The sequence below is a fragment of the Podarcis muralis genome, chromosome 4 (genome assembly GCF_964188315.1).
Source record: "Podarcis muralis chromosome 4, rPodMur119.hap1.1, whole genome shotgun sequence".
NCBI lineage: Eukaryota > Metazoa > Chordata > Lepidosauria > Squamata > Lacertidae > Podarcis > Podarcis muralis.
The window spans coordinates 3,126,546-3,148,926 of record NC_135658.1 but is presented as its reverse complement, the minus strand read 5'-3'; the positions used below and the strand labels follow the sequence as shown (position 1 = coordinate 3,148,926).

At 45.4% G+C, this 22,381-nt stretch overlaps 1 protein-coding gene across 25 annotated transcripts in view; it reads left to right on the top strand.

The window, feature by feature from the left end:
* Nucleotides 1–22,381, top strand: part of LOC114595218 (zinc finger protein 75D-like) — a 437,997-nt gene that overhangs the window by 277,824 nt on the left and 137,792 nt on the right. For 6 of the 25 annotated variants that reach the window (XM_077927890.1, XM_077927882.1, XM_077927880.1 and 3 more), the window contains one exon: nt 8,429–12,559. The exons of 4 other annotated variants lie outside the window; for them this stretch is intronic. In XM_077927890.1, the coding sequence (XP_077784016.1) occupies nt 8,429–9,369 (941 nt within the window). In that variant the 3' untranslated portion in view covers nt 9,370–12,559. Of the gene's footprint in view, nt 1–4,388; nt 4,481–6,601; nt 7,095–7,290; nt 7,373–7,655; nt 7,739–7,856; nt 7,984–8,428; nt 13,478–15,277; nt 15,360–15,591; nt 15,675–15,792; nt 15,920–16,258; nt 16,419–16,499; nt 19,648–22,381 lie in introns of those variants that run through there. 15 more of the 25 variants (XM_077927876.1, XM_077927858.1, XM_077927857.1 and 12 more) reach the window with 11 other exon arrangements.

Genomic DNA, 22,381 nt, shown 5'->3' with positions numbered 1-22,381 from the left:
CTTCCCATCACAGAATTCATACAGGAGAGAAACCCTAGCAGTGTGGGGAATGTGGAAAAAGCTTCAGGAAGAGCTCCAATCTCAGTTCCCATCAAAGAATTCATACGAAGAGTGGGAAGCCCTTCATTATACAGCTTTCAGCGCTAGAGAAAAACACACCACTTTAACCAGGCCTTTGGCTGATTGACATCTAATGCCCTTTTAAAATGTGGTGGGGAGGTAGGGGTTACAGGTTTTGGGGGCAGTGTTTTGTGTTTTCATTGTGTGATTTTATGTTGTAACCGTCCTGTGACCTGTGAGTGTAGGGAATGGGAGCCAACTCTTAGAGTCTGAGGGGTTTTTGCCCCCCAATAAGATATGTGAGGGGGCCACCCCCAGTTCATAGGAACAGCCATTCAAATGGCATGCTTGCACCGCATCCTGTGACTGTTTAACCGAGGAGGGGCTTACTAAACGCCTCCTATATTTTATTCCAGTTGGCACCCCTGCTATAGGGCGCTATAGAAATGAAATAAATGCATAAATAAAATAACACCATCTTGATTGCCTTCATTTGCACATGTTCCAGCTTGTCAATATCCTTATTATTATCATTTTATAATTCATGCACCCTTCATCTGAAGATTTCACGGTGATTCACAACATAAACAGACAAGATGAGAGCATGGCTTTCTGAAAAACAAGTCAAGCTAGAGAAATCTCTCTTTTTTCTTTTTCTTTTTTTGGATGGAGTTACAGACTGTTTCTCAGGGGAATGCTGTGGTAATAGCGCATCTTAATTTCAGTAAGGTTTTTGACAAAGTCCCCCTTGATATTTATGTGAGGAAGCTGGTAAAATGAGGCTGAACAAGGTAACTGTTAGGTGGATTGGACTGGCCGATCCCAAAGAGGACTCCTTCATGGTTCCTCATCATCCTGGGGAAAAGTGACAAGATGGGTGCTGCAGGGTTCTGTCCTGGGCCCGTTGTTGTTCAAGTTCTTTATAAATGTCTTGGATGAAGGAACTGAGGGGATGCTCATCACATTTGCAGATGACACCAAACGGGAAGCGGAGGCCAATGTGGCAGAAGGCAGAATCAGATCAAGGGCAGGAATAGTACCACTTTCTTTTTCCTTGGTCAGACCCCACCTAGAATATTGTGTTCAATTCTGGGCATCACAGTTTCAGTATCTTAAATTTTTTTTGCCTGGGGAAATTGAAAGGTGGGGGAACACAAGCCATATTCCTTTTATAACACGTGGCCAGTGTTTATTGAATATATAAATTGTTAAGACTGTTGCCGGAATCCACCCAGCACTCATGGGAAAATGTGGCGTGATCATTTAGAGTAATCAAATGAAACTTGTAACACATGGCAGGATGAAAGTCTGCAATTCCATCAGGAGAAGTTATTTGTTGTTTACTGTTGTAACCATTGCTTTCTTTAAAATTATCTTCCCTACCATGAAAATAAATAAAAGCAATTTTTTTAAAAGGAAGTGGGGAAATCATATGTACTATTGCATTAATCTGCTTGCATGTGTTGAGTGTTATTTGGAGTCTGTAACTCCCAGTTATTTCACATTATCTATGTGTTTCTGTGTGTTCAGCACATATGATTGCAGGTGAGATTGAATAAAAGACTTCCTAGGAAATTCCCTTTGACTGCTTCTGTATTGTTTCAGATGCAGCTTCACTTACAGATAAGAACAAATCATATTTCTTACTGATGAATCATACCATTGTCAGCTCATTAATCTCCACCCCAACAAACGCTGCGCTTAGCATGAGCAGCTGCTTTCTTCCCATTTCTTAGGTGAAAAGAACTGATAATGACAATGAAGAAGGGAGATAGACCCTTTCCCTCACCCTTTGGGGATCTGGGGGGCTTCATTTCACCCCTTAGTACTGCTCCTGAAAGCTTGAAAGACTTAAAAAGCAACCTTTTTTATTTTTTAATCCAGCTGCCACAGCAGCTGGATTAAACAGACCAGTGGGCCAGATTAGGCCCCTGGGATGGACTTTGGACAAGCCTGGTCTTGGATGACGATGGTAGGGTCCGGGTTGGTTCATACAAGTGTGAATGCTTTGAAGTGGACCAAGCAGCCTCTTGCGAGTGTCGCCGGAAAGCCCCCCCCCCTCACACACACACACACACTAACACGTGTCTGCACAAGCCCCCCCCCACACACATACACGCATCTCCCTTCCTAAGCCCAGAGGTGTCCCTTTAGAGGGCCATCTCTTAAAAGCCTTCCGTAAATAAGGAAGCGCTAACCTGACAGCTTCCCGCTATAATACTCCGCACCGCCCTATCTTTATTATGAGTAGACCGGCCGACCGAGCTTTGCTGTCAATCGGCGGCCGCCTCAGCCAATCGGTGTTATCGAACAGCGCCCCTTGCGGCGGCTACGCAGGTACTGCAGGATACTGCCGCCCTCTTCCCTTACCTTTGACAGCTCTCAATACAAAGTTTCCGAGTTCAATTGACCGTGACTGATTTAATCAAAATGTAGCAAGCTACTTCCTGAAGGCGAAAGTGCTTTGAACTTCAAGGACAATATTCTTCATAAATTCACTAAAAATCAACCGTACTTTGGATTTTCACCGGACCACTTTTATTCTACCGGATATTACAAAGACTATCAAAGGGGGGTGGCCTGATATCAAGCAGCCATAATCCTTTGACCGAGCAGTCACGTACCCTGCGCTCTCTCCACGTAGACGTGACAACCTTGATAGCCATCGTGATGGGTTCAGACAGAAGGCTATCAAGGATACAATGGACTGCATACTTTAGTGTATTCTGCACAGACTTTCACAAAAGAACTGTGGCCGGATTCCCCTCAGGGGGCAGGAAACTTCGCCTTTCTCCTTTGTTTTCGGATATGACTCATGCGGGGAGGGGGAAGGAGGCTCCGGCCAGGTGTCGGGACACTCGGGTTACCTGTGCAGCCCATCCCCGACTCCTCCTATTTTTAATATAATCAAGTTGTATATATGATGTAATTCTGAGGGTGTGGCTTAGGGGATTAGTAACTAATAAAAGTTAAGGTCTCCTTTTGTCCGGGGCTTCCATCTTGCTTCACCTTGTGGGTGGTGGGAGTCCTGTCGCGACAGTCTTTTCTTTAATAAAGACCAAGCCTACTGGCTGCTGTTTTGCTCTGATTGCTCTAGTCGGTGTCTTCATTTGCCCAAGAGAACCCTCGGATTTTCCGGTAACACGAGTAAGAAGGCTCCTAGGGAGCTTTCTCAGTTGCTGGTGCAACCCCTCCACTCCACTCGTAGTAAAAGTATAAAGAGGGAACCGAAAGAATGAGCACACTAACTCCAATACTGGGATGAAGAAAATGGGAAATATTTGCTCTTGTTCTTGTGTGTGAGAGAGCAACCTCAGTAAAACTCAGAGTGAATAGGATTTCCACCCTAAGTCTTAGAAATGTTAAGAAAACTTTTGCCGTAGGTTTTGGAGTTTTAAAGTCCACCCCCCCCCCCCGCCCGCATGTTTAAAATTGGCTTTGGAAACGTTTAATTCTAAATTCAGAAGCTGCTGCCTAACTTTAAATGCAAGCGTACTTAATTTTCTGACGATGTCTTCCATGTTTCCAAAGGAGAGAAAATTCTTCTAAGAGGCCGTGAAGTTGGGTCTGATCAGACTAAAATAGACGGGAAATTTCAAGAAAGAGGAAAAAATAACATTGTGTTCATTGTTTGAGAGAGGCTGGAAAAATGCCATTTCCATGTGGTGGCAGTAGCAGCGGAGGGAACTTTCATAAATGATGGAGGGGGGAACCAGAGAGATGGCTCTGTCCCACAAGGCCACACAATGAGCCAAGGGAAGAACATGGTAGTTGGTATCAGAATCTTGAGAGGTGATGTGTCATTTGTCTACTTTTCATGTGTTCTATGTTTTAAATAGAAGGCTGTATATTGTCTCCCTGCTTATTTAACTTATATGCAGAATTCATCATGCAAAAGGCTGGGCTGGATGAATCCCTAGCCGGAATTAAGATTGCTAGAAGAAATATCAACAACCTCAGATATGCAGATGACACAACCTTGATGGCAGAAAGTGAGGAGGAATTAAAGAACCTTTTATTGAGGGTGAAAGAGGAGAGCGCAAAATATGGTCTGAAGCTCAACATCAAAAAAACGAAGATCATGGCCCCATCACCTCCTGGCAAATAGAAGGGGAAGAAATGGAGGCAGTGAGAGATTTTACGTAGCCAGGGGGGCAGATCTCCCCCTAAATCCATAAAAAAAAATAGAAATCTGAGGTTCTGCCAAGCGAGAGAGGGCTGAGCTGGAGGGACTTGGCTTTGCAAGGGTTAAAGGGAACTGAGCTGCCTTCCTAGAGAGGACAGGAAGCAAGGGGGGCCAGGTCCTCCAGAGCCAAGCCCCCTCCCTCCCCAGTCCTTTCCTGCTTTGTGTCTCTGCTGCAAGGGCTGCCTCGCTCTCCCCTCCTGGGATCTGGTGAGTCTCCTCTCTCAATGGGATCTGGTGAGTCTCCTCTCTCTCTGGGATCTGGTGGGGGTCCCAGGGCTGCAGCAGGGGAGGGGGCCTGGGGGGCCTGATCTGCTCCTGCGGGGGGGGGACCCCAAGTCAGGGAGGAGAGGGTCCTGCCAGGGAGGGGCCAGGTCTGCCACGATCTCCTTCCTGCAGATCAGAGGATCTCAAACTCATTTGACCCTCCGCCCCCCCTTCAGAAAAGATCTCCCTTCTTCAGACAAAGGAGTCCCTGGGACTTTAACTCTGTGTGACATCGCTCAGCCTCATTGCACAACAGAGGAAACATCTGCAAATGGTTTTTCAAAGCTGCACGGGGAGGTGGACTAGCCCCCCCCCCCAAAAAAAAAAGGTGGGAGAGAAAGGCCAGGAATAAAGAGAGGGATCCCAGCCCAGAGTCTGGCTGCTGTATTGCAGACCAGTTTCCCAGTGTCTCCCAGGGCAGCTCCCCACGGAGGCCACTGCAGCAATCCCCTCGCACCCAGAGCAGGGCATCCCAGGACCACATCCTCTCTGCCCCAAAGGGATTGTTGCTGGCAAAGCAGCCGGAAATGGGCGCTGCTACTCACTGAGCCTCCAGGGACCTTGGCATCAATGGCTGTGCGTGTGTTAAGCTATCTAAGAGAATAATTATTATTATTATTATTATTAGCTGCCTAAATTTCAAGGGAGATGTATTTGACCCCACCCACCTGGCCCTCTGGGGTTTTCCAGATACATACCTGGCCCTCAGAGCAAAGAAAAAGGGACCCCACCCAGGAGTCTGTCTGGAGAGCAGCAGAGAGTACAAGCGCAAGAAAAGGAGACAGAAGCAGGGGGGTGGGGGTGGGGGGAGAACAACTCCTGAGGACCCCCAGGTGAGGACCCCCACTAGAGCCAAACAGCCATTTTTCACAAGATACAAATGACTTCCTTGTCAGTCAGTTCTGACTTCATGCATTGACTGGAAGGCAGCAGAAACCAGCCTGATTCTTCTCCCAGAAATCCTTTCAGTTGCCTCCACATTTTCCATTGCAATCTTTCTTCTAGGAGAGCTAGAGGCTGCTTCCTCCTCCTCCTCCTCCTCTTCCTCCTCCTCCTCCTCTTCCTCCTCCTCCTCTTTCTTCTCCTTTTTAGAAAGGCCCTTTCCACCAGGCCTAGGGGGTGAGGCCCAGACTCACCCAGCACTACTGTGTTAAATGTGTATTCTGTAGTTGACCTCCTTTGTAATGTTTTATTTTGATATCTTTAAGAGAGTATTTGTTTCCTGTTATGTTGCTTTGACTATAGTCTATATATTTGACTTTCTTTACCTTGCTTTATTTCTCTTTTATTGATTTTGTGGGATGTGAAACTGCAGTCAAGTAGAAGATTCCTACAGGGGACACATTAGGGGATGTTTTCTCCCACTCAGGAGAAGACTTCCTGTTTCCTCCTGAGCTGGGACAGACTTCCACTCCATGTGACTTGAAGAGGGTGCAGTCTGTTGTACTAGCATGGAGGAGCACATGGCCTCCATCTTCTGATCAGTGTGTCTTCTCCATTTTGTATGTTGCTTTGTGTTTGGAGAAGTGACTCCTTAGTGGCAGTCATTTGGGACTAAATTCTTTATGGAATAGTTCTAGTTGTTATGTAACCTAAGCCTGCCTTCAGGGATATGTCTGTGAACGTGAACGAATCTGTGAGTAAACTACTTTTATAGTAACGTGAATCAGATTATTGTGCTTATTCATTTAAAAGGGATTGGAAGGGATTTTACCAGGAAGGAATCTTTAATAGTAAGACTCAGATGAGTCAGCAACAAGCTGATCGCTGCATAATCTAAAAAAGGGGGATGTATGGAACTAGAATATGGAACTTGCTAGTGCATGTTAGGAAGCATATCATTCAATAATATATCTTCTTCTAACTCCCCAATTATCCCCACAGATTTAATATGCTGTAAACCGCTTTGAGATTTCTCTTTAAAATATAAAGTGTTATAGAAATTTAAATAAATAAAATAGCTCATGGTTTGGGCTGTGGTGCAGTCCAGCCCTGGTTCCCTCCAAGACTCATCCATGCTTGCTTAGGGAACCTTTTTCTTCTCCTGATCTTAGACAACTTTTGTAACTGAACAATGTATTTGCTTTGTAGGATTTGCTAGCGCCTCTCCTTAAGACAGACAGAACTTTGCAGAAGACCAAAGGGTTCCTTCCGATCTCTCAGAGGCTTCCTGAGAGCACAGATGGATGAGCGAGACTCAGCTGGCCCTGGAACAGGAAGAGGCCATGGCAACCAAACTGGGACCACTGGGGGATTCTGGCAAAACCCAGTGCAGAAGATCCTGGGTGAGGAGGACACCCTCCGCTCAGAGGTGCAGAGCCAGCAGTTGAGGCAGTTCTGCTGCCAGGAGGCCAAAGGACCCCGAGAGGTTTGCAGCCGACTCTACCACCTTTGTCGTCAGTGGCTGAAGCCAGAAAGGCACACGAAAGCTGAGATGCTGGACCTGGTGATCTTGGAGCAGTTCCTGGCTGTCCTTCCCCCGGAGATGGAGAGCTGGGTGAGGGAATGCGGAGCGGAGACCAGTTCCCAGGCGGTGGCCCTGGCCGAAGGTTTCCTCCTGAGTCAGGCAGAGGAGAGAAAGCAGGTGAGAGAGACTTTCCTCTGGATACTCCCAAGGGGCTCCAAACAGGACAGAGAACATCCCATAATGGTCTGCTGATGGCCCATCCATTTTCTGGGAAAGCATCCATGGAATGTGATCTCACACCCTTCAAGTCTTTGTCATTCTCTTTCTAGTATTTCTCACCGTTCTCTGTTTTGAATCCTTGTTTCTTTCTCAGGGAAAGGCTCTCTTTGCAGAAATGGGCCAGATTTCCTCTGAGGCAGAGAGGTCTCCATTGGACACCAGAGAGAGGCCACTGGGTAAGGAGGAAGGTGGTTTTTTCTCCGTTTAGTCTCATTCTGTTGGTTTTCCAACTCATCTGTGGGTTCTTTTCATCTTTTGTTGGGGGAGATAGTGTGACCAAGAGCCCAAAGGAGGGGAGATATATTTTTTCACACATAACATTTCTAATGCACCCAAATATCCAAATGCACTCAGCAGGCCAGACTTTCTCAAAGGCCCCTCTGTAGTTTGAGATGCACTGATTTACCTATGAGACAAGAAGGCACTCTGGGCCTCCCCCTTACCTTTTTCCTCTTGCAGGTGACACAGTGATACTGGCTAGACCTCTTCATCCATCTCTGAATGGGGACAGAAGAGAAGCAGTGGCTGTGGAACCAGATCAGGTCAGGGGAAGCTGCCTTGTGGGGACAGAGACCGAGGGATGGAGCAATGTCCTAGCTCAAGGAGTGGTGGTGAACAACAGTGTTGTCTCAGAGGAAGACATTTCCCTTTTTCTTTTAGGGTCCAGTGTGCTTTGAAGATGTCGCTGTTCGTTTCACGGATGAGGAGCGGGAGTTGCTGGATCCTGACCAGAGAGCTCTGCATAAGGACGTCATGGAGGAGAATCATGGGATCGTGGCCTCTCTCGGTAAGGCTCCCAGTGGGATCATAATATCTGTTTCTAAATTCAAAACTCCATATGTGACGAACCTCATATATTTTCACTGAACTCAACAGCGCCCCCTACAACACCGGATATCACAATACCCCCCAAAAAACCTTGAACAGTAAATTGCTGTTTTTTCCTGTGAATGTTCTTCCTCCAGTTGCAGCTCATTAAACAAGGATCAGCTGGTCTGAACTCCCCAGACCCTTTTGACTGTAAACTTCAGAAAATCCATTCGAGACAAGAGCCAGGCTTACCGAATCACAGGTTCCCCTAAGGATGTCAGTTGATCCCCGTTAATTAATGCACCCAACCCATCAGAAAACCATCCATCTAACCCACTTGTGTTATGCCTCTATTACCAGAGTTAACAAGTATTCTTCCTTAATTTCTCCCTGAGGTGCTAATCCATTTCTCTTCATTGCAGATAGTGATGGACTGGAAATCAAGGACAAGGGTGACCATGACAAAATCCCCAGAATGGAGAAGCTGTATAAATATCTTGAAAGTGGAAAAAGTTCCAATTCCACTTCCCATCAAGGAAATCTCATTAGGAAGAAACCCTATCAGTGTGTGGAATGTGGAAAGAGCTTCAGTCACAGCCACAGTCTAACTTCCCATCAAAGAATTCATACAGGGGAGAAACCCTATCAGTGCGTGGAATGTGGAAAGAGCTTCAGGAATAGCTCAAAACTCACTTCCCATCAAAGAACTCATACAGGGGAGAAACCATATCAGTGCATGGAATGTGGAAGGAGCTTCACACATAGCTCCTCTCTCACTTCCCATCAGAGAATTCATACAGGGGAGAAACCCTATCAGTGTGTGGAATGTGGAAAGAGCTTCAGGAGGAGCTCCAATCTCACTTCCCATCAAAGAATTCATAAAGGGGAGAAACCATATCAGTCCTTTGAATGTGGAAAGAGGTTCACTGGAAGCTCCTCTCTCAATTCCCATCAAAGAATTCATACAGGGGAGAAACCCTATCAGTGTGTGGAATGTGGAAAGCGCTTCAGGAGGAGCTCCCATCTCACTTCCCATCAAAGAATTCATACAGGGGAGAAACCCTATCAGTGCATGGAATGTGGAAAGAGCTTCAGTCAGAGCTCCAATCTCACTTCCCATCAAAGAATTCATACAGGGGAGAAACCCTATCAGTGTGGGGAATGTGGAAAAAGCTTCAGTCAGAGCGCCAGTCTCACTTTCCATCAAAGAATTCATACAGGGGAGAAGCCATATCAGTGTGTGGAATGTGGAAAGCGTTTTAGTGTGAGCTCCTCTCTCACTTCCCATCAAAGGATTCATAGGAAGAGTGGAAAACCCTTCATTATACAGCTTTCAGCGCTAGAGAAAAACACACCACGTTAAACAGGCCTTTGGCTGATTGACATCTAATGCCCTTTTAAAATGTGGGGAGGTGGGGGTTACAGGTTTTGGGCTGTGTGTTTTGTGTTTTCATTGTGTGATTTTATGTTGCAACCGTCCTGAGACCTGTGAGTGTAGGGAATGGGAGCCAACTCTTAGAGTCTGAGGGGTTTTTGCCCCCCAATAAGATATGTGAGGGGGCCACCCCCCCCCCCGGTTCATAGGAACAGCCATTCAAATGGCATGCTTGCACCGCATCCTGTGACTGTTTAACCGAGGAGGGGCTTACTAAACACCTCCTATATTTTATTCCAGTTGGCACCCCTGCTATAGGGCGCTATAGAAATGAAATAAATGCATAAATAAAATAACACCATCTTGATCGCCTTCATTTGCACATGTTCCAGCTTGTCAATATCCTTATTATTATCATTTTAAAATTTATGTGCCCATCATCTGAAGATTTCATGGTGATTCACAACATAAACAGACAGGTTGAAAGCATGGCTTTCTCAAAAACAAGTCAAGCCAGAGAAATCTCTCTTTTTTCTTTTTCTTTTTTTGGATGGAGTTACAGACTGTTTCTCAGGGGACTGCTGTGATAATTGTTGTTGTTTAGTCGTTTAGTCATGTCCGACTCTTCGTGACCCCATGGACCAGAGCACGCCAGGCACTCCTGTCTTCCACTGCCTCCCGCAGTTTGGTCAGGCTCATGTTTGTAGCTTCAAGAACACTATCCAACCATCTCATCCTCTGTCGTCCCCTTCTCCTTGTGCCCTCCATCTTTCCCAACATCAGGGTCTTTTCCAGGGAGTCTTCTCTTCTCATGAGGTGGCCAAAGTATTGGAGCCTCAACTTCACGATCTGTCCTTCCAGTGAGCACTCAGGTCTGATTTCCTTCAGAATGGATGCGTTTGATCTTCTAGCAGTCCATGGGACTCTCAAGAGTCTCCTCCAGCACCATAATTCAAAAGCATCAATTCTTCGGCGGTCAGCCTTCTTTATGGTCCAGCTCTCACTTCCATACATCACTACTGGGAAAACCGTGGCTTTAACTATACGGACCTTTGTTGGTAAGGTGATGTCTCTACTTTTTAAGATGTTGTCTAGATCTGCCATCGCCTTTCTCCCAAGGAGCAGGCGTCTTTTAATTTCGTGACTGCTGTCACCATCTGCAGTGATCATGGAGCCCAAGAAAACAAAATCTCTCACTGCCTCCATTTCTTCCCCTTCTATTTGCCAGGAGGTGATGGGACCAGTAGCCATGATCTTCATTTTTTTGATGTTGAGCTTCAGACCATATTTTGCACTCTCCTCTTTCACCCTCATTAAAAGGTTCTTTAATTCCTCCTCACTTTCTGCCATCAAGGTTGTGTCATCTGCATATCTGAGGTTGTTGATATTTCTGCTCTCACATGACACTGCTTGTCACATGACACCAACCACTATCATTTTTGTCTCAGCTATCGTGTCTTCCACCTCAAGAATCCTTTCTTGGGTCTAATCTTGAATTAATACATAAAACCACCCTCTCTCTCTCTTATCTGACAAGATGAATTCTTGACCTACAAAGGTCATCACTTCAGTTTGTTGGCTCTTATCCAGTCCGTTATCGAGGCAAAACACTGCTTCAGAGCATTGACTGCCTGACCTGCAGATGTCAAGGAGAAGGAGAACTGAGTGTCACCAGCAAATTGCTGACAACGTGCCCCAGATCTCTGGATAACCCCACCTAGTGGTTTCATGTTTCTTAGGGGATAAAATCAAACCCCAAGGAACCCCACATTGAAGGCTCCATGGGTCAAAGAGCACTTTCCAAGCATCACCCTGTGGAGATGCTCATCCACAAAGGACCAGGAGCACCACAAAGCGGCGTCACCCACCCCTAACTCAGACGGAGGACACCATGGCCAATGGTGATGGTATTATTATTATTATTATTATTATTATTATTAATTTGTGTACACTCATCACCATGGCAAGCTCTGTGCAAGGACCAGGACCCAGGACCAGGTTCTCAGATGGGCCATCAAGATCTTTTGAAATGTTAACACCACTATCCCAGGTGAGGCCCAGGCTTAGAAAGGAAGCTTAGCCTGTATTTTTCCACTGGCCCAGAGTCTTCCCTCCAGTACTCCAAATACAGTGGTACCTCGCAAGACGAATGCCTCGCCAGACGAAAAACTCGCAAGACGAATGCCTCGCCAGACGAAAAACTCGCAAGACGAAACTCGCAAGACGAAAGACACCCCACCCCAGGAGTATGTCTTGAGAGCGGCAGAGAGTCCAAGTGCACGAAAAGGAGACAGAAGCAGGGGAGTGGGGGTGGGGGGGGGAGCAACTCCTGAGGACCCCCAGGTGAGGACCCCCACTAGAGCCAAACATCCATTTTTCACAAGATACAAATGACTTCCTTGTCAGTCAGTTCTGACTTCATGCATTGACTGGACGGCAGGGGAAACCAGGCTGATTCATCTCCCAGAAATCCCTTCCGTTGCCTCCACATTTTGCATTGCAATCTTCCTTCTAGGAGAGCTAGAGGCTGCTTCCTCCTCCTCCTCCTCCTCTTCCTCCTCCTCCTCCTCTTCCTCCTCCTCCTCTTTCTTCTCCTTTTTAGAAAGGCCCTTTCCACCTGGCCTAGGGGTGAGGCCCAGACTCATCCTGCCCTACTGTGTTAAATATGTATTCTGTAGTTGACCTCCTTTGTAAGGTTTTATTTTGACATCTTTATAAGAATATTTGTTTTCTGTTATGTTGCTTTGACTATAGACTATATATTTGACTTTCTTCAGCTTGTTTTATTTCTCTTTTATTGATTTTGTGGGATGTGAAACTGCAGTCAAGTAGAACATTCCTACAGTGGACGACACATTAGGGGATGTTTTCTACCACTCAGGAGAAGACTTCCTGTTTCCTCCTGAGCTGGGACAGACTTCCACTCCATGTGACTTGAAGAGGGTGCAGTCTGTTGTACTAGCATGGAGGAGCACACGGCCTCCATCTTCTGATCAGTGTGTCTTCTCCATTTTGTATGTTGCTGTGTGTTTGGAGAAGTGACTCTTTAGTGGCAGTCATTTGGGACTAACTTCTTTATGGAATAGTTCTAGTTGTTATGTAACCTAAGCCTGCCTTCAGGGATATGTCTGTGAACGTGAATAAATCTGTGAGTAAACTACTTTTATATTAACGTGAATCAGATTATTGTGCTTATTCATTTAAAAGGGATTGGAAGGGATTTTACCAGGAAGGAATCTTTAATAGTAAGAGTCAGATGAGTCAGCAACAAGCTGATCGCTGCGTAATCTAAAAAAGGGGGATGTATGGAACTAGAATATGGAACTTGCTAGTGCATGTTAGGAAGCATATCATTCAATAATATATCTTCTTCTAACTCCCCAATTATCCCCACAGATTTAATATGCTGTAAACCGCTTTGAGATTTCTCTTTAAAATATAAAGTGTTATAGAAATTTAAATAAATAAAATAGCTCATGGTTTGGGCTGTGGTGCAGTCCAGCCCTGGTTCCCTCCAAGACTCATCCATGCTTGCTCAGGGAACCTTTTTCTTCTTCTGATACTAGACAACTTTTGTAACTGAACAATGTATTTGCTTTGTAGGATTTGCTAGCGCCTCTCCTTAAGACAGACAGAACTTGGCAGAAGACCAAAGGGTTCCTTCCGATCTCTTAGAGGCTTCCTGAGAGCACAGATGGGTGAGCGAGACTCAGCTGGCCCTGAAGCAGGAAGAGGCCATGACATCCAAACTGGGAGCAATGGGGGGTTCTGGGAAAACTCTGTGCAGAAGATCCTGGGTGAGGAGGACACCCTCCGCTCAGAGGTGCAGAGCCAGCAGTTGAGGCAGTTCTGCTGCCAGGAGGCCAAAGGACCCCGAGAGGTTTGCAGCCGACTCTACCACCTTTGCCATCAGTGGCTGAAACCAGAAAGGCACACAAAAGCTGAGATGCTGGACCTGGTGATCTTGGAGCAGTTCCTGGCTGTCCTTCCCCTGGAGATGGAGAGCTGGGTGAGGGAATGTGGAGCAGAGACCAGTTCCCAGGCGGTGGCCCTGGCCGAAGGTTTCCTCCTGAGTCAGGCAGAGGAGAGAAAGCAGGTGAGAGAGACTTTCCTCTGGATACTCCCAAGGGGCTCCAAACAGGACAGAGAACATCCCATAATGGTCTGCTGATGGCCCATCCTTTTTCTGAGAAGGCGTCCATGGAATGAGTTCTGACATCCTTAAAGCTGTTGGCCCTGACATTCATTTTTTATTTTTTATTTTTTTAATATATATTTTTATTAGTTTTCCAATATAAAACTATACAAAACAAAACATCCAATTTATCACCAACATCTTTTTTTTTTACTTCCATCAACATGTTTGAGAATTCTCCGTCTTGATCACTACTTGCACATTTCTTAATTTAATATTGCACTACAGTAATATCTTAATTTACCTTATTTTTTTAAACAATATTTCTACCATACATTCTCACAGAGCTTCCTGAAAGCTTACAAATGTTATCTGGTCATCACATATAAAGGTAAAGGTAAAGGTACCCCTGCCCGTACGGGCCAGTCTTGCCAGACTCTAGGGTTGTGCGCCCATCTCACTCAAGAGGCCAGGGGCCAGCGCTGTCCGGAGACACTTCCGGGTCACGTGGCCAGCGTGACAAAGCTGCATCTGGCGAGCCAGAGCCGCACACGGAAACGCCGTTTACCTTCCCACCAGTAAGCAGTCCCTATTTATCTACTTGCACCCGGGGGTGCTTTCGAACTGCTAGGTTGGCAGGGGCTGGGACCGAGCAGCAGGAGCGCACCCCGCCGCGGGGATTCGAACCGCCGACCTTTCGATCGGCAAGCCCTAGGCGCTGAGGCTTTTACCCACAGCGCCACCCGCATCCCAAGGTCATCACATATAGTTTTCATATAATCTGTAAATTTAATCCAGTCTTCAGTGAATCTCTGGTCTCGTCGGTTCCGGATCCTTCCTGTTAATTTATCAAGTTCTGCGTATTCCATTAATTTCATTCTCCATTTTTCAATCATAGGTAATTCTTCTTGTTTCCATTTTTGGGCCATTAGTATTCTTGCTGCCGTTACTGCGTATAAAAATAACTTCCATTCTGTCTTATTAATTTCATTTCCTATTATTCCTAATAGAAATGCTTCTGGTTTCTTAACAAATGTATATTTCAACATCTTTTGTAACTCATTATATATCCTTTCCCAAAAGCATTTCACTTTTTTACACTCCCACCACATATGGTAAAATGTTCCTTCTTTTTCTTTACACTTCCAACATTTATTACTTACTTTATAAATTTTTGCTGATTTTACTGGTGTTACATACCATCTATATATCATTTTCATCACATTTTCCTTTATTACAGTACACGCAGTAAATTTCAGTCCTTCATTCCACAATTTAACCCAGTCTTTAAATTGTATATTATATCCAAAATCTTTGGCCCAGTGGATCATAACCGATTTAACCTCCTCGTCCTTTGTATACCATTCCAATAATAATTTATACATTTTAGACAATTTTTTTGCGTCATTATTCAATACTTCCAATTGATATTTTGATTCCTTGTCGGTAAAACCTCTTTCTAATACATCTTTTTTAAACATTTCATTAATGTTTTCGTTGCCTCCAAAGGAGGTTACCTGGCGGTCGGGGGAATCGCAAAACGGCTGTGCCGGGATCCTGCCCCCTGGATCTCCTTCCAGGGGTGTTTTAGGGGGCAGCGGCGCCCTTGCAGCACCCCCTTTTTCCTCCCAAGAGCTGGATTCCCTCTCCAGAGAGAAATCCCGCTTGTCTTCGCTCCCGCGATCAGCCGGAATTTTCTCTGACATTCATTTTTAAATCCTTCTCCCCATTCTCTCTTTTGAATCCTTGTTTCTTTTTCAGAGAAAGGATCTCTTTGCAGAAATGGACCAGATTTCTTCTGAGGCAGAGAGGCCTCCGCTGAGCACCAGAGAGAGGCCACTGGGTAAGGAGGAAGGTGATGTTTCTCTGTTTGGTCTCATTCTGTTGGTTTTCCAACTCATCAGAGGAGGGAAGATATATTTTTTCACACATAACATCTCTAATGCATCCAAATATCCAAATGCACTCAGCAGGCGAGACTTTCTCAAAGGCCCCTGTGTAGTTTGAGATGCACTGATTCACCTGTGAGACAAGAAGGCACTCTGGGCCTCCCCCTTACCTTTTTTCTCTTGCAGGTGACACAGTGATACTGGCTAGACCTCTTCAACCATCTCTGAATGGGGACAGAATGGAAGCAGCGGCTGTGGAACCAGATCAGGTCAGGGGAAGCAGCCTTGTGGGGACAGATGCCAAGGGGTGGAACAATGTCCTAGCTCAAGGGGTGGTGGTGAACAACAGTGTTGTCTCAGAGTAGGACATTTCCCTTCTTCTTTTAGGGTCCAGTGTGCTTTGAAGATGTTGCTGTTTGTTTCACGGATGAGGAGTGGGCGTTGCTGGATCCTGACCAGAGAGCTCTGCATAAGGACGTCATGGAGGAGAATTCTGGGATCATGGCCTCTCTTGGTAAGGCTCCTAGTTGAATCATAATATCAGTTTTTAAATTCAAAACTCCATATGTCACGAACCTCATATATTTTCACAGACCTCAACAGCGCCCCCTACAACACTGGATATTACAGTATCCCCCCCCCCCAAAAAAAACCCTTGAATAGTAAATTACTGTTTTTTCTGTGAATGTTCTTCCTCCCGTTGCAGCTTATTAAACAAGCAGCAGCCTGGTCTGAACTCCCCAGGCCCTTTTGACTGTAAACTTCAGAGTTGTTAGGGAAGTTGAAGTAGCCTCTGTCAGGTTTTCTGTTTTTGTTTTTCCTCCCGTCAGTCTTTGGTTGTCCAAAGAGAAGACTGACATTGGAAACGGAGGGATGCCATGATGGAGCCAAACAAAATTGATTCAAGAGAAGAGCCAGGCTTATCGAAGCACAGGTTCCCCAAAGGATGTCGGTTGATCCCCGTTAATTAATGCACCCAACCCTTCAGAAAACCATCCATCTAACCCACTTGTGTTATGCCTCTATTACCAGATTTAACAAGTATTCTTCCTTAATTTCTCCCTAAGGTGCTAATCCATTTCTCTTCATTGTAGATAGAGATGGACTGGAAATTAACAACATGGGTGACCATGACAAAATCCCCACAATGGAGAAGCTGAATAAATATCTTGAATGTGGGAAAAGTTCCTTTTCCACTTCCCATCAAAGAAATCCCATTGGGAACAAACCCTATCAGTGCATGGAATGTGGAAAGAGATTCACTCAAAAGGTCAATCTCACGTCCCATCAAAGAATTCATACAGGGGAGAAACCCTATCAGTGCGTGGAATGTGGAAAGAGCTTCAGGAATAGCTCAAAACTCACTTCCCATCAAAGAATACATACAGGGGAGAAGCCCTATCAGTGTGGGGAATGTGGAAAGAGCTTCACTCACAGCCACAATCTCACTTCCCATCATAGAATTCATACAGGGGAGAAACCCTATCAGTGTGTGGAATGTGGAAAGAGCTTCACTGAAAGGTCCTCTCTCACTTCCCATCAAAGAATTCATACAGGGGAGAAACCCTATCAGTGCATGGAATGTGGAAAGAGCTTCAGTCAGAGCTCCCATCTCACTTCCCATCAAATAATTCATACAGGGCAGAAACCCTATCAGTGTGTGGAATGTGGAAAGAGCTTCAGTCAGCGCTCCAACCTCACTTCCCATCAAATAATTCATACAGGGCAGAAACCCTATCAGTGTGTGGAATGTGGAAAGAGCTTCACTCAGAGCCACAATCTCACTTCCCATCAAATAATTCATACAGGGGAGAAACCCTATCAGTGTGTGGAATGTGGAAAGAGCTTCTGTCACAGCCACAGTCTCACTTCCCATCAAGTAATTCATACAGGGAAGAAACCCTATCAATGCTTTGAATGTGGAAAGAGCTTCAGGAAGAGCTCCAATCTCATTTCCCATCAAAGAATTCATACAGGGGAGAAACCCTATCAGTGCGTGGAATGTGGAAAGAGCTTCTGTCACAGCCACAGTCTCACTTCCCATCAAAGAATTCATACAGGGGTGAAACAATATCAGTGCGTGGAATGTGGAAAGAGCTTCAGTCACAGCCACAGTCTCACTTCCCATCAAGTAATTCATACAGGGAAGAAACCCTATCAATGCTTTGAATGTGGAAATAGCTTCAGTACGAGCTCCAATCTCATTTCCCATCAAAGAATTCATACAGGGGAGAAACCCTATCAGTGCGTGGAATGTGGAAAGAGCTTCAATCAGAGCTCCATTCTCACTTCCCATCAAAGAATTCATACAGGGGAGAAACCCTATCAGTGTGTGGAATGTGGAAAGAGCTTCAGGAAGAGCTCCAATCTCAGTTCCCATCAAAGGATTCATACCGGAGAGAAACCCTATCAGTGTGTGGAATGTGGAAAGAGCTTCAGTCAGAGCTCCAATCTCACTTCCCATCAAAGGATTCATACGAAGAGTGGAAAACCCTTCATTATACAACTTTCAGCGCTAGAGAAAAACACACCACTTTAAACAGGCCTTTGGCTGAATGACATCTAATGCCCTTTTTAAATGTGGTGGGGAGTTGGGGGTTACAGGTTTTGGGCTGTGTGTTTTGTGTTTTCATTGTGTGATTTTATGTTGTAACTGTCCTGTGACCTGTGGGTGTAGGGAATGGGAGCCAACTCTTAGGGTCTGAGGGCTCTTTTCCCCCCAATAAGATATGTGAGGGGGCACCCCCCCAGTTCATAGGAACAGCCATTCAAATGGCATGCTTGCACCGCATCCTGTGACTGTTTAACCGAGGTGGGGCTTACTAAACCCCTCCTATATTTTATTCAAGTTGGCAGCCCTGCTATAGGGTGCTATAGAAATGAAATAAATATAATAACACCATCTTGATCGCCTTCATCTGCACATGTTCCAGCTTGACAATATCCTTTGTATTATCATCATTTTAAAAAAATTATGTGCCCATCACCTGAGGATTTCATGGTGTTTCACAACAAAAACAGACAGGTTGAACAGAGGGCTTTCTCAAAAACAAGTTAAGCCCGATAAATCTCTCTTTTTCATTTCTTTTTTTGGATGCAGTTACAAACTTTGTTGATCAGGGGACTGCTGTGAAAATACTGCATCTCAATTACAGTAAGGCTTTTGACAAAGTCCTCTGCGACATTTATGTGAGGAAGCTGGTAAAATGTGGGCTGAATGAGGTAACTGGTGGATTTGACTGACCGAACCCAAATTGTCCTCCTCCATGGTTCCTCCTCATCCTGGGGAAAAGTGACCAGAGGGGTGCTGCAGGGTTCTGTCCTGGGCCCGTTGTTGTTCAACGTCTTTATAAACGACTTGGATGAAGGAACTGAGGGGATGCTCATCCCATTTGCAGACGACACCAAACAGGGAGCGGAGGCCAATGTGGCAGAAGTCAGAATCAGATCAAGGGCAGGAATAGTACCACTTTCTTCTGCCTTGGTCAGACCCCACATAGAATAAATACTGTGTTCAATTCTGGGCACCACAATTTAAGAATCTCAACTTTTGTTTGCCAGGGGAGGTGGGGGTTACAGGTTTTGTGTTTTGTGTTTTCATATTGTGATTTTATGTTGAAACCATTCTGAGAACTGTGGGTGTAGGTGTCTGGTCATGTGGGATTGCTATGAGGAATTATGAAAAATGAAGCAAGCTACTGTGTCAATGGTGAAAGCATCACTTTGACTGGGTTTGGGTCATTGACTTGATTTCTGATCAATCCCACAAGCCTCTGCATCTCTGCCCCATTTTCTCTATGTCTGTCAGTCACGTGTAAAGCATTCTAACACAGACCAGTTGCTTACCAGGCCTCCTGGGTACATAAAAATAGGGAGGTAGCTTTGATGTAGCTTCTGTTAATCTTTAGGTAGATCTTAGGGCCAGGAACAGAGTTCACATGGATGTGGTAAAATGCCTGTCTTTCCTTTTACTGCTGGGTTTATTACCACCGGGGTTTGTTAATTCCTCCTTGGTTCCTGTTTATTTAGCCTGAACATGTATGCATGCTCAAATAGTAAATAGTTCTTTGTAGTTAAGAGGCTTCCTCTGATCTGACTTTGTCCCCACGTGAGGATTTTTTGAAATGCTCAGAGGAAATCTGATTGGTTCTTACAAACGCTGTGTTAAAGTTCTTTTGTTAATAAAAACGACCTGGGCCAGGAAGTGGAATGCGCACTTTCTCCCAGGGTCTTGCTGGTCAAGCCACGTGTCTATTGTATTAATCAGGGTCCAGTCCGTCCTTTGCCTTCAGAATGCAACAGCAGGGAACAGGAGCCAACTTTTAGAGGATGAGGGGTCTTTGCCCCTTCATAAAATATTTGAGGGGGGCACCCCCCCAGTTGATAGGCATTGCCATTCAAATGGCATGCATGCCCCACATCATGTATTGATTAAGCGAGGAGGGGCTTACTAAACCCCTTCTATATTTTATTCAAGTTGGTACCCCAGGTATACGGCGCTATAGAAATTATATAAATGCATAAATAAAGCAAGACCATCTTGATCGCCTTCATTTGCATATGTTTCGGCATGTCAATATCCTTATTATTATCTTCATTTAAAAAAATTATGTGCTCTTTATCTGATTGCTCGGTGTTTCAGAACATAAACATACAAGTTGAAAACATGGCTTTCTCAAAAACTCGTCAAGCCAGAGAAATCTCTCTTTTTCTTTTTTTCTTTTTGGATGAAGTTAGAAAGTTTGTTGATCAGCGGACTTCTGTGGAAATAGTCGCCCGTGATATTTATGTGAGGAAGCTGGTAAAATGTTGGCTGAATGAGGTAACTGTTAGGTGGATTTGACTGACCGAACCCAAAGAGGACTCCTCCATGGTTCCTCCTCATCCTGGGGAAAAGTGACAAGAGGGGTGCTGCAGGCTTCTATCCTGGGCCCATTGTTGTACAACGTCTTTATAAATGACTTGGATGAAGGAACTGAGGAGATGCTCATCACATTTGCAGACGACACCAAACGGGGAGCGGAGGCCAATGTGGCAGAAGGCAGAATCAGTTCAAGGGCAGGAATAGTACCAATTTATTCTGCCTTGGTCAGGCCCCACCTAGAATATTGTGTTCAATTCTGGGCACTACAGTTTAAGTATCTTAAATTTTGTTTGCCCGGGGAAATCAAGAAGGTGGGGGAACACAATCCATATTCCTTTTATAACACATGACAAATGCTTATTGAATATATAAATTGTTAAGACTGTGGCAGGAATCCACCCAACACTCACGGGAAAATGTATCGTGGTCTTTTAGAACAGGCATCCCCAAACTCAGCGCTCCAGATGTTTTGGGACTACAGCTCCCATCATCCCTAGCTAACGGGACCAGTGGTCAGGGATGATGGGAATTGTAGTCCCAAAACATCTGGAGGGCCGAGTTTGGGGGTGCCTGTTTTAGAATAATGAAATGAAACTTTAACACATGACATGCTGAAAGTCTGAAATTCCATCAGGACAAGTTACTTTTTGTTTACTGTTGTAACTATTGCTTTCTGAATATTTATCTTCTGTACCATGAAGATAAAGAAAAATAATGTTTTTTAAAAAGGAGATGGGGAAATCATGTGTACTATTCCATCAGTCTGCTTGCATGTGTTGAGTTTTATTTGGAGACTGTAACTCCCAGTAATTTCATTATCTGTATGCGTTTCTGTGTGTTCAGCACACATGATTGCTGGTGAGACTGAGTAAAACACTTCATCGGAAAAATTAGAAGCATCTAATGTTCCCTGGACTTTTAGTAATAAATAATAATAATCTTATTATTTATACCCCACCCTCCCCAGCCAAGGCCGGGCTCAGAGCGGCTTACAAGCAATAATAAAAACAAGATGAATGATTGCAACTTAAAAACAAAATTAAAATACAACATTGAAATATTGAAACATTAAAATATTAAAATGTAGCCTCATCGCAGGAGGAGAAGGAAAGGAAAAAAGAAAGAGAGGGAGGGAATCAAATTGGCTGCAAGCCAAAGGCCAGGCGGAACAACTCTGTCTTACAGGCCCTGCGGAAAGAAATCCCCTCCTGGGATCTGGTGAGTCTCCTCTCTGGGATCTAGTGGGGGTCCCAGGGCTGCAGCAGGTAAGGAGGCTGGGGGGGGGGGCTGATCTGCTCAGGCGGGGGGGACCCCAAGTCAGGGGGGAGAGGGTCCTGCCAGGGAGGGGCCAGGTCTGCAACACTCTCCTTCCTGCAGATCAGAGCATCCGAAATTCATTTGGCCTTTCAGAAAAAAATTACTCCCACAAAATCTCCCTTCTTCAAACAAAGGAGTCCCTGGGACTTTAACTCTGTGTGACATCGCTCAGCCTCATTGCACAACAGAGGAAACATGTGCAAGTGGTTTTCCAAAGCTGGACGAGGAGGTGGACTAGCCCCCCCCCCCAAAAAAAAACCCCCACAGGGAGGAAGGAAGTTAAGGTGGGAGAGAAAGGGCAGGGATAAAGAGAGGGATCCCAGCCCATAGTCTGGCTGCTGCATTGCAAACCAGTTTCCCAGTGTCTCCCAGGGCAGCTCCCCACAGAGGCCACTGCAGCAATCCCCTCGCACCCAGAGCAGGGCACCCCAGGACCACATCCTCTCTGTCCCAAAGGGGTTGTTGCTGGGAAAGCAACCGGAAATGGGCGCTGCTACTCCCTGAGCCTCCACGGACCTTGGCATCAGTGGCTTTGTGTGTGTTAAGCTATCTAATAGAATAATAATGTCCAGATACATTCCTGGCCCTCAGAGCAAAGAAAAAGGGACCCCACCCCAGGAGTCTGCCTTGAGAGCGGCAGAGAGTACAAGTGCAAAAAAAGGAGACAGAAGCAGGGGAGTGGGGGTGGGGGGAGCAACTCCTGAGGACCCCCGGATGAGGACCCCCACTAGAGCCAAGCATCCATTTTTCACAAGATACAAATGACTCCCTTGTCAGTCAGGTCTGACTTCATGC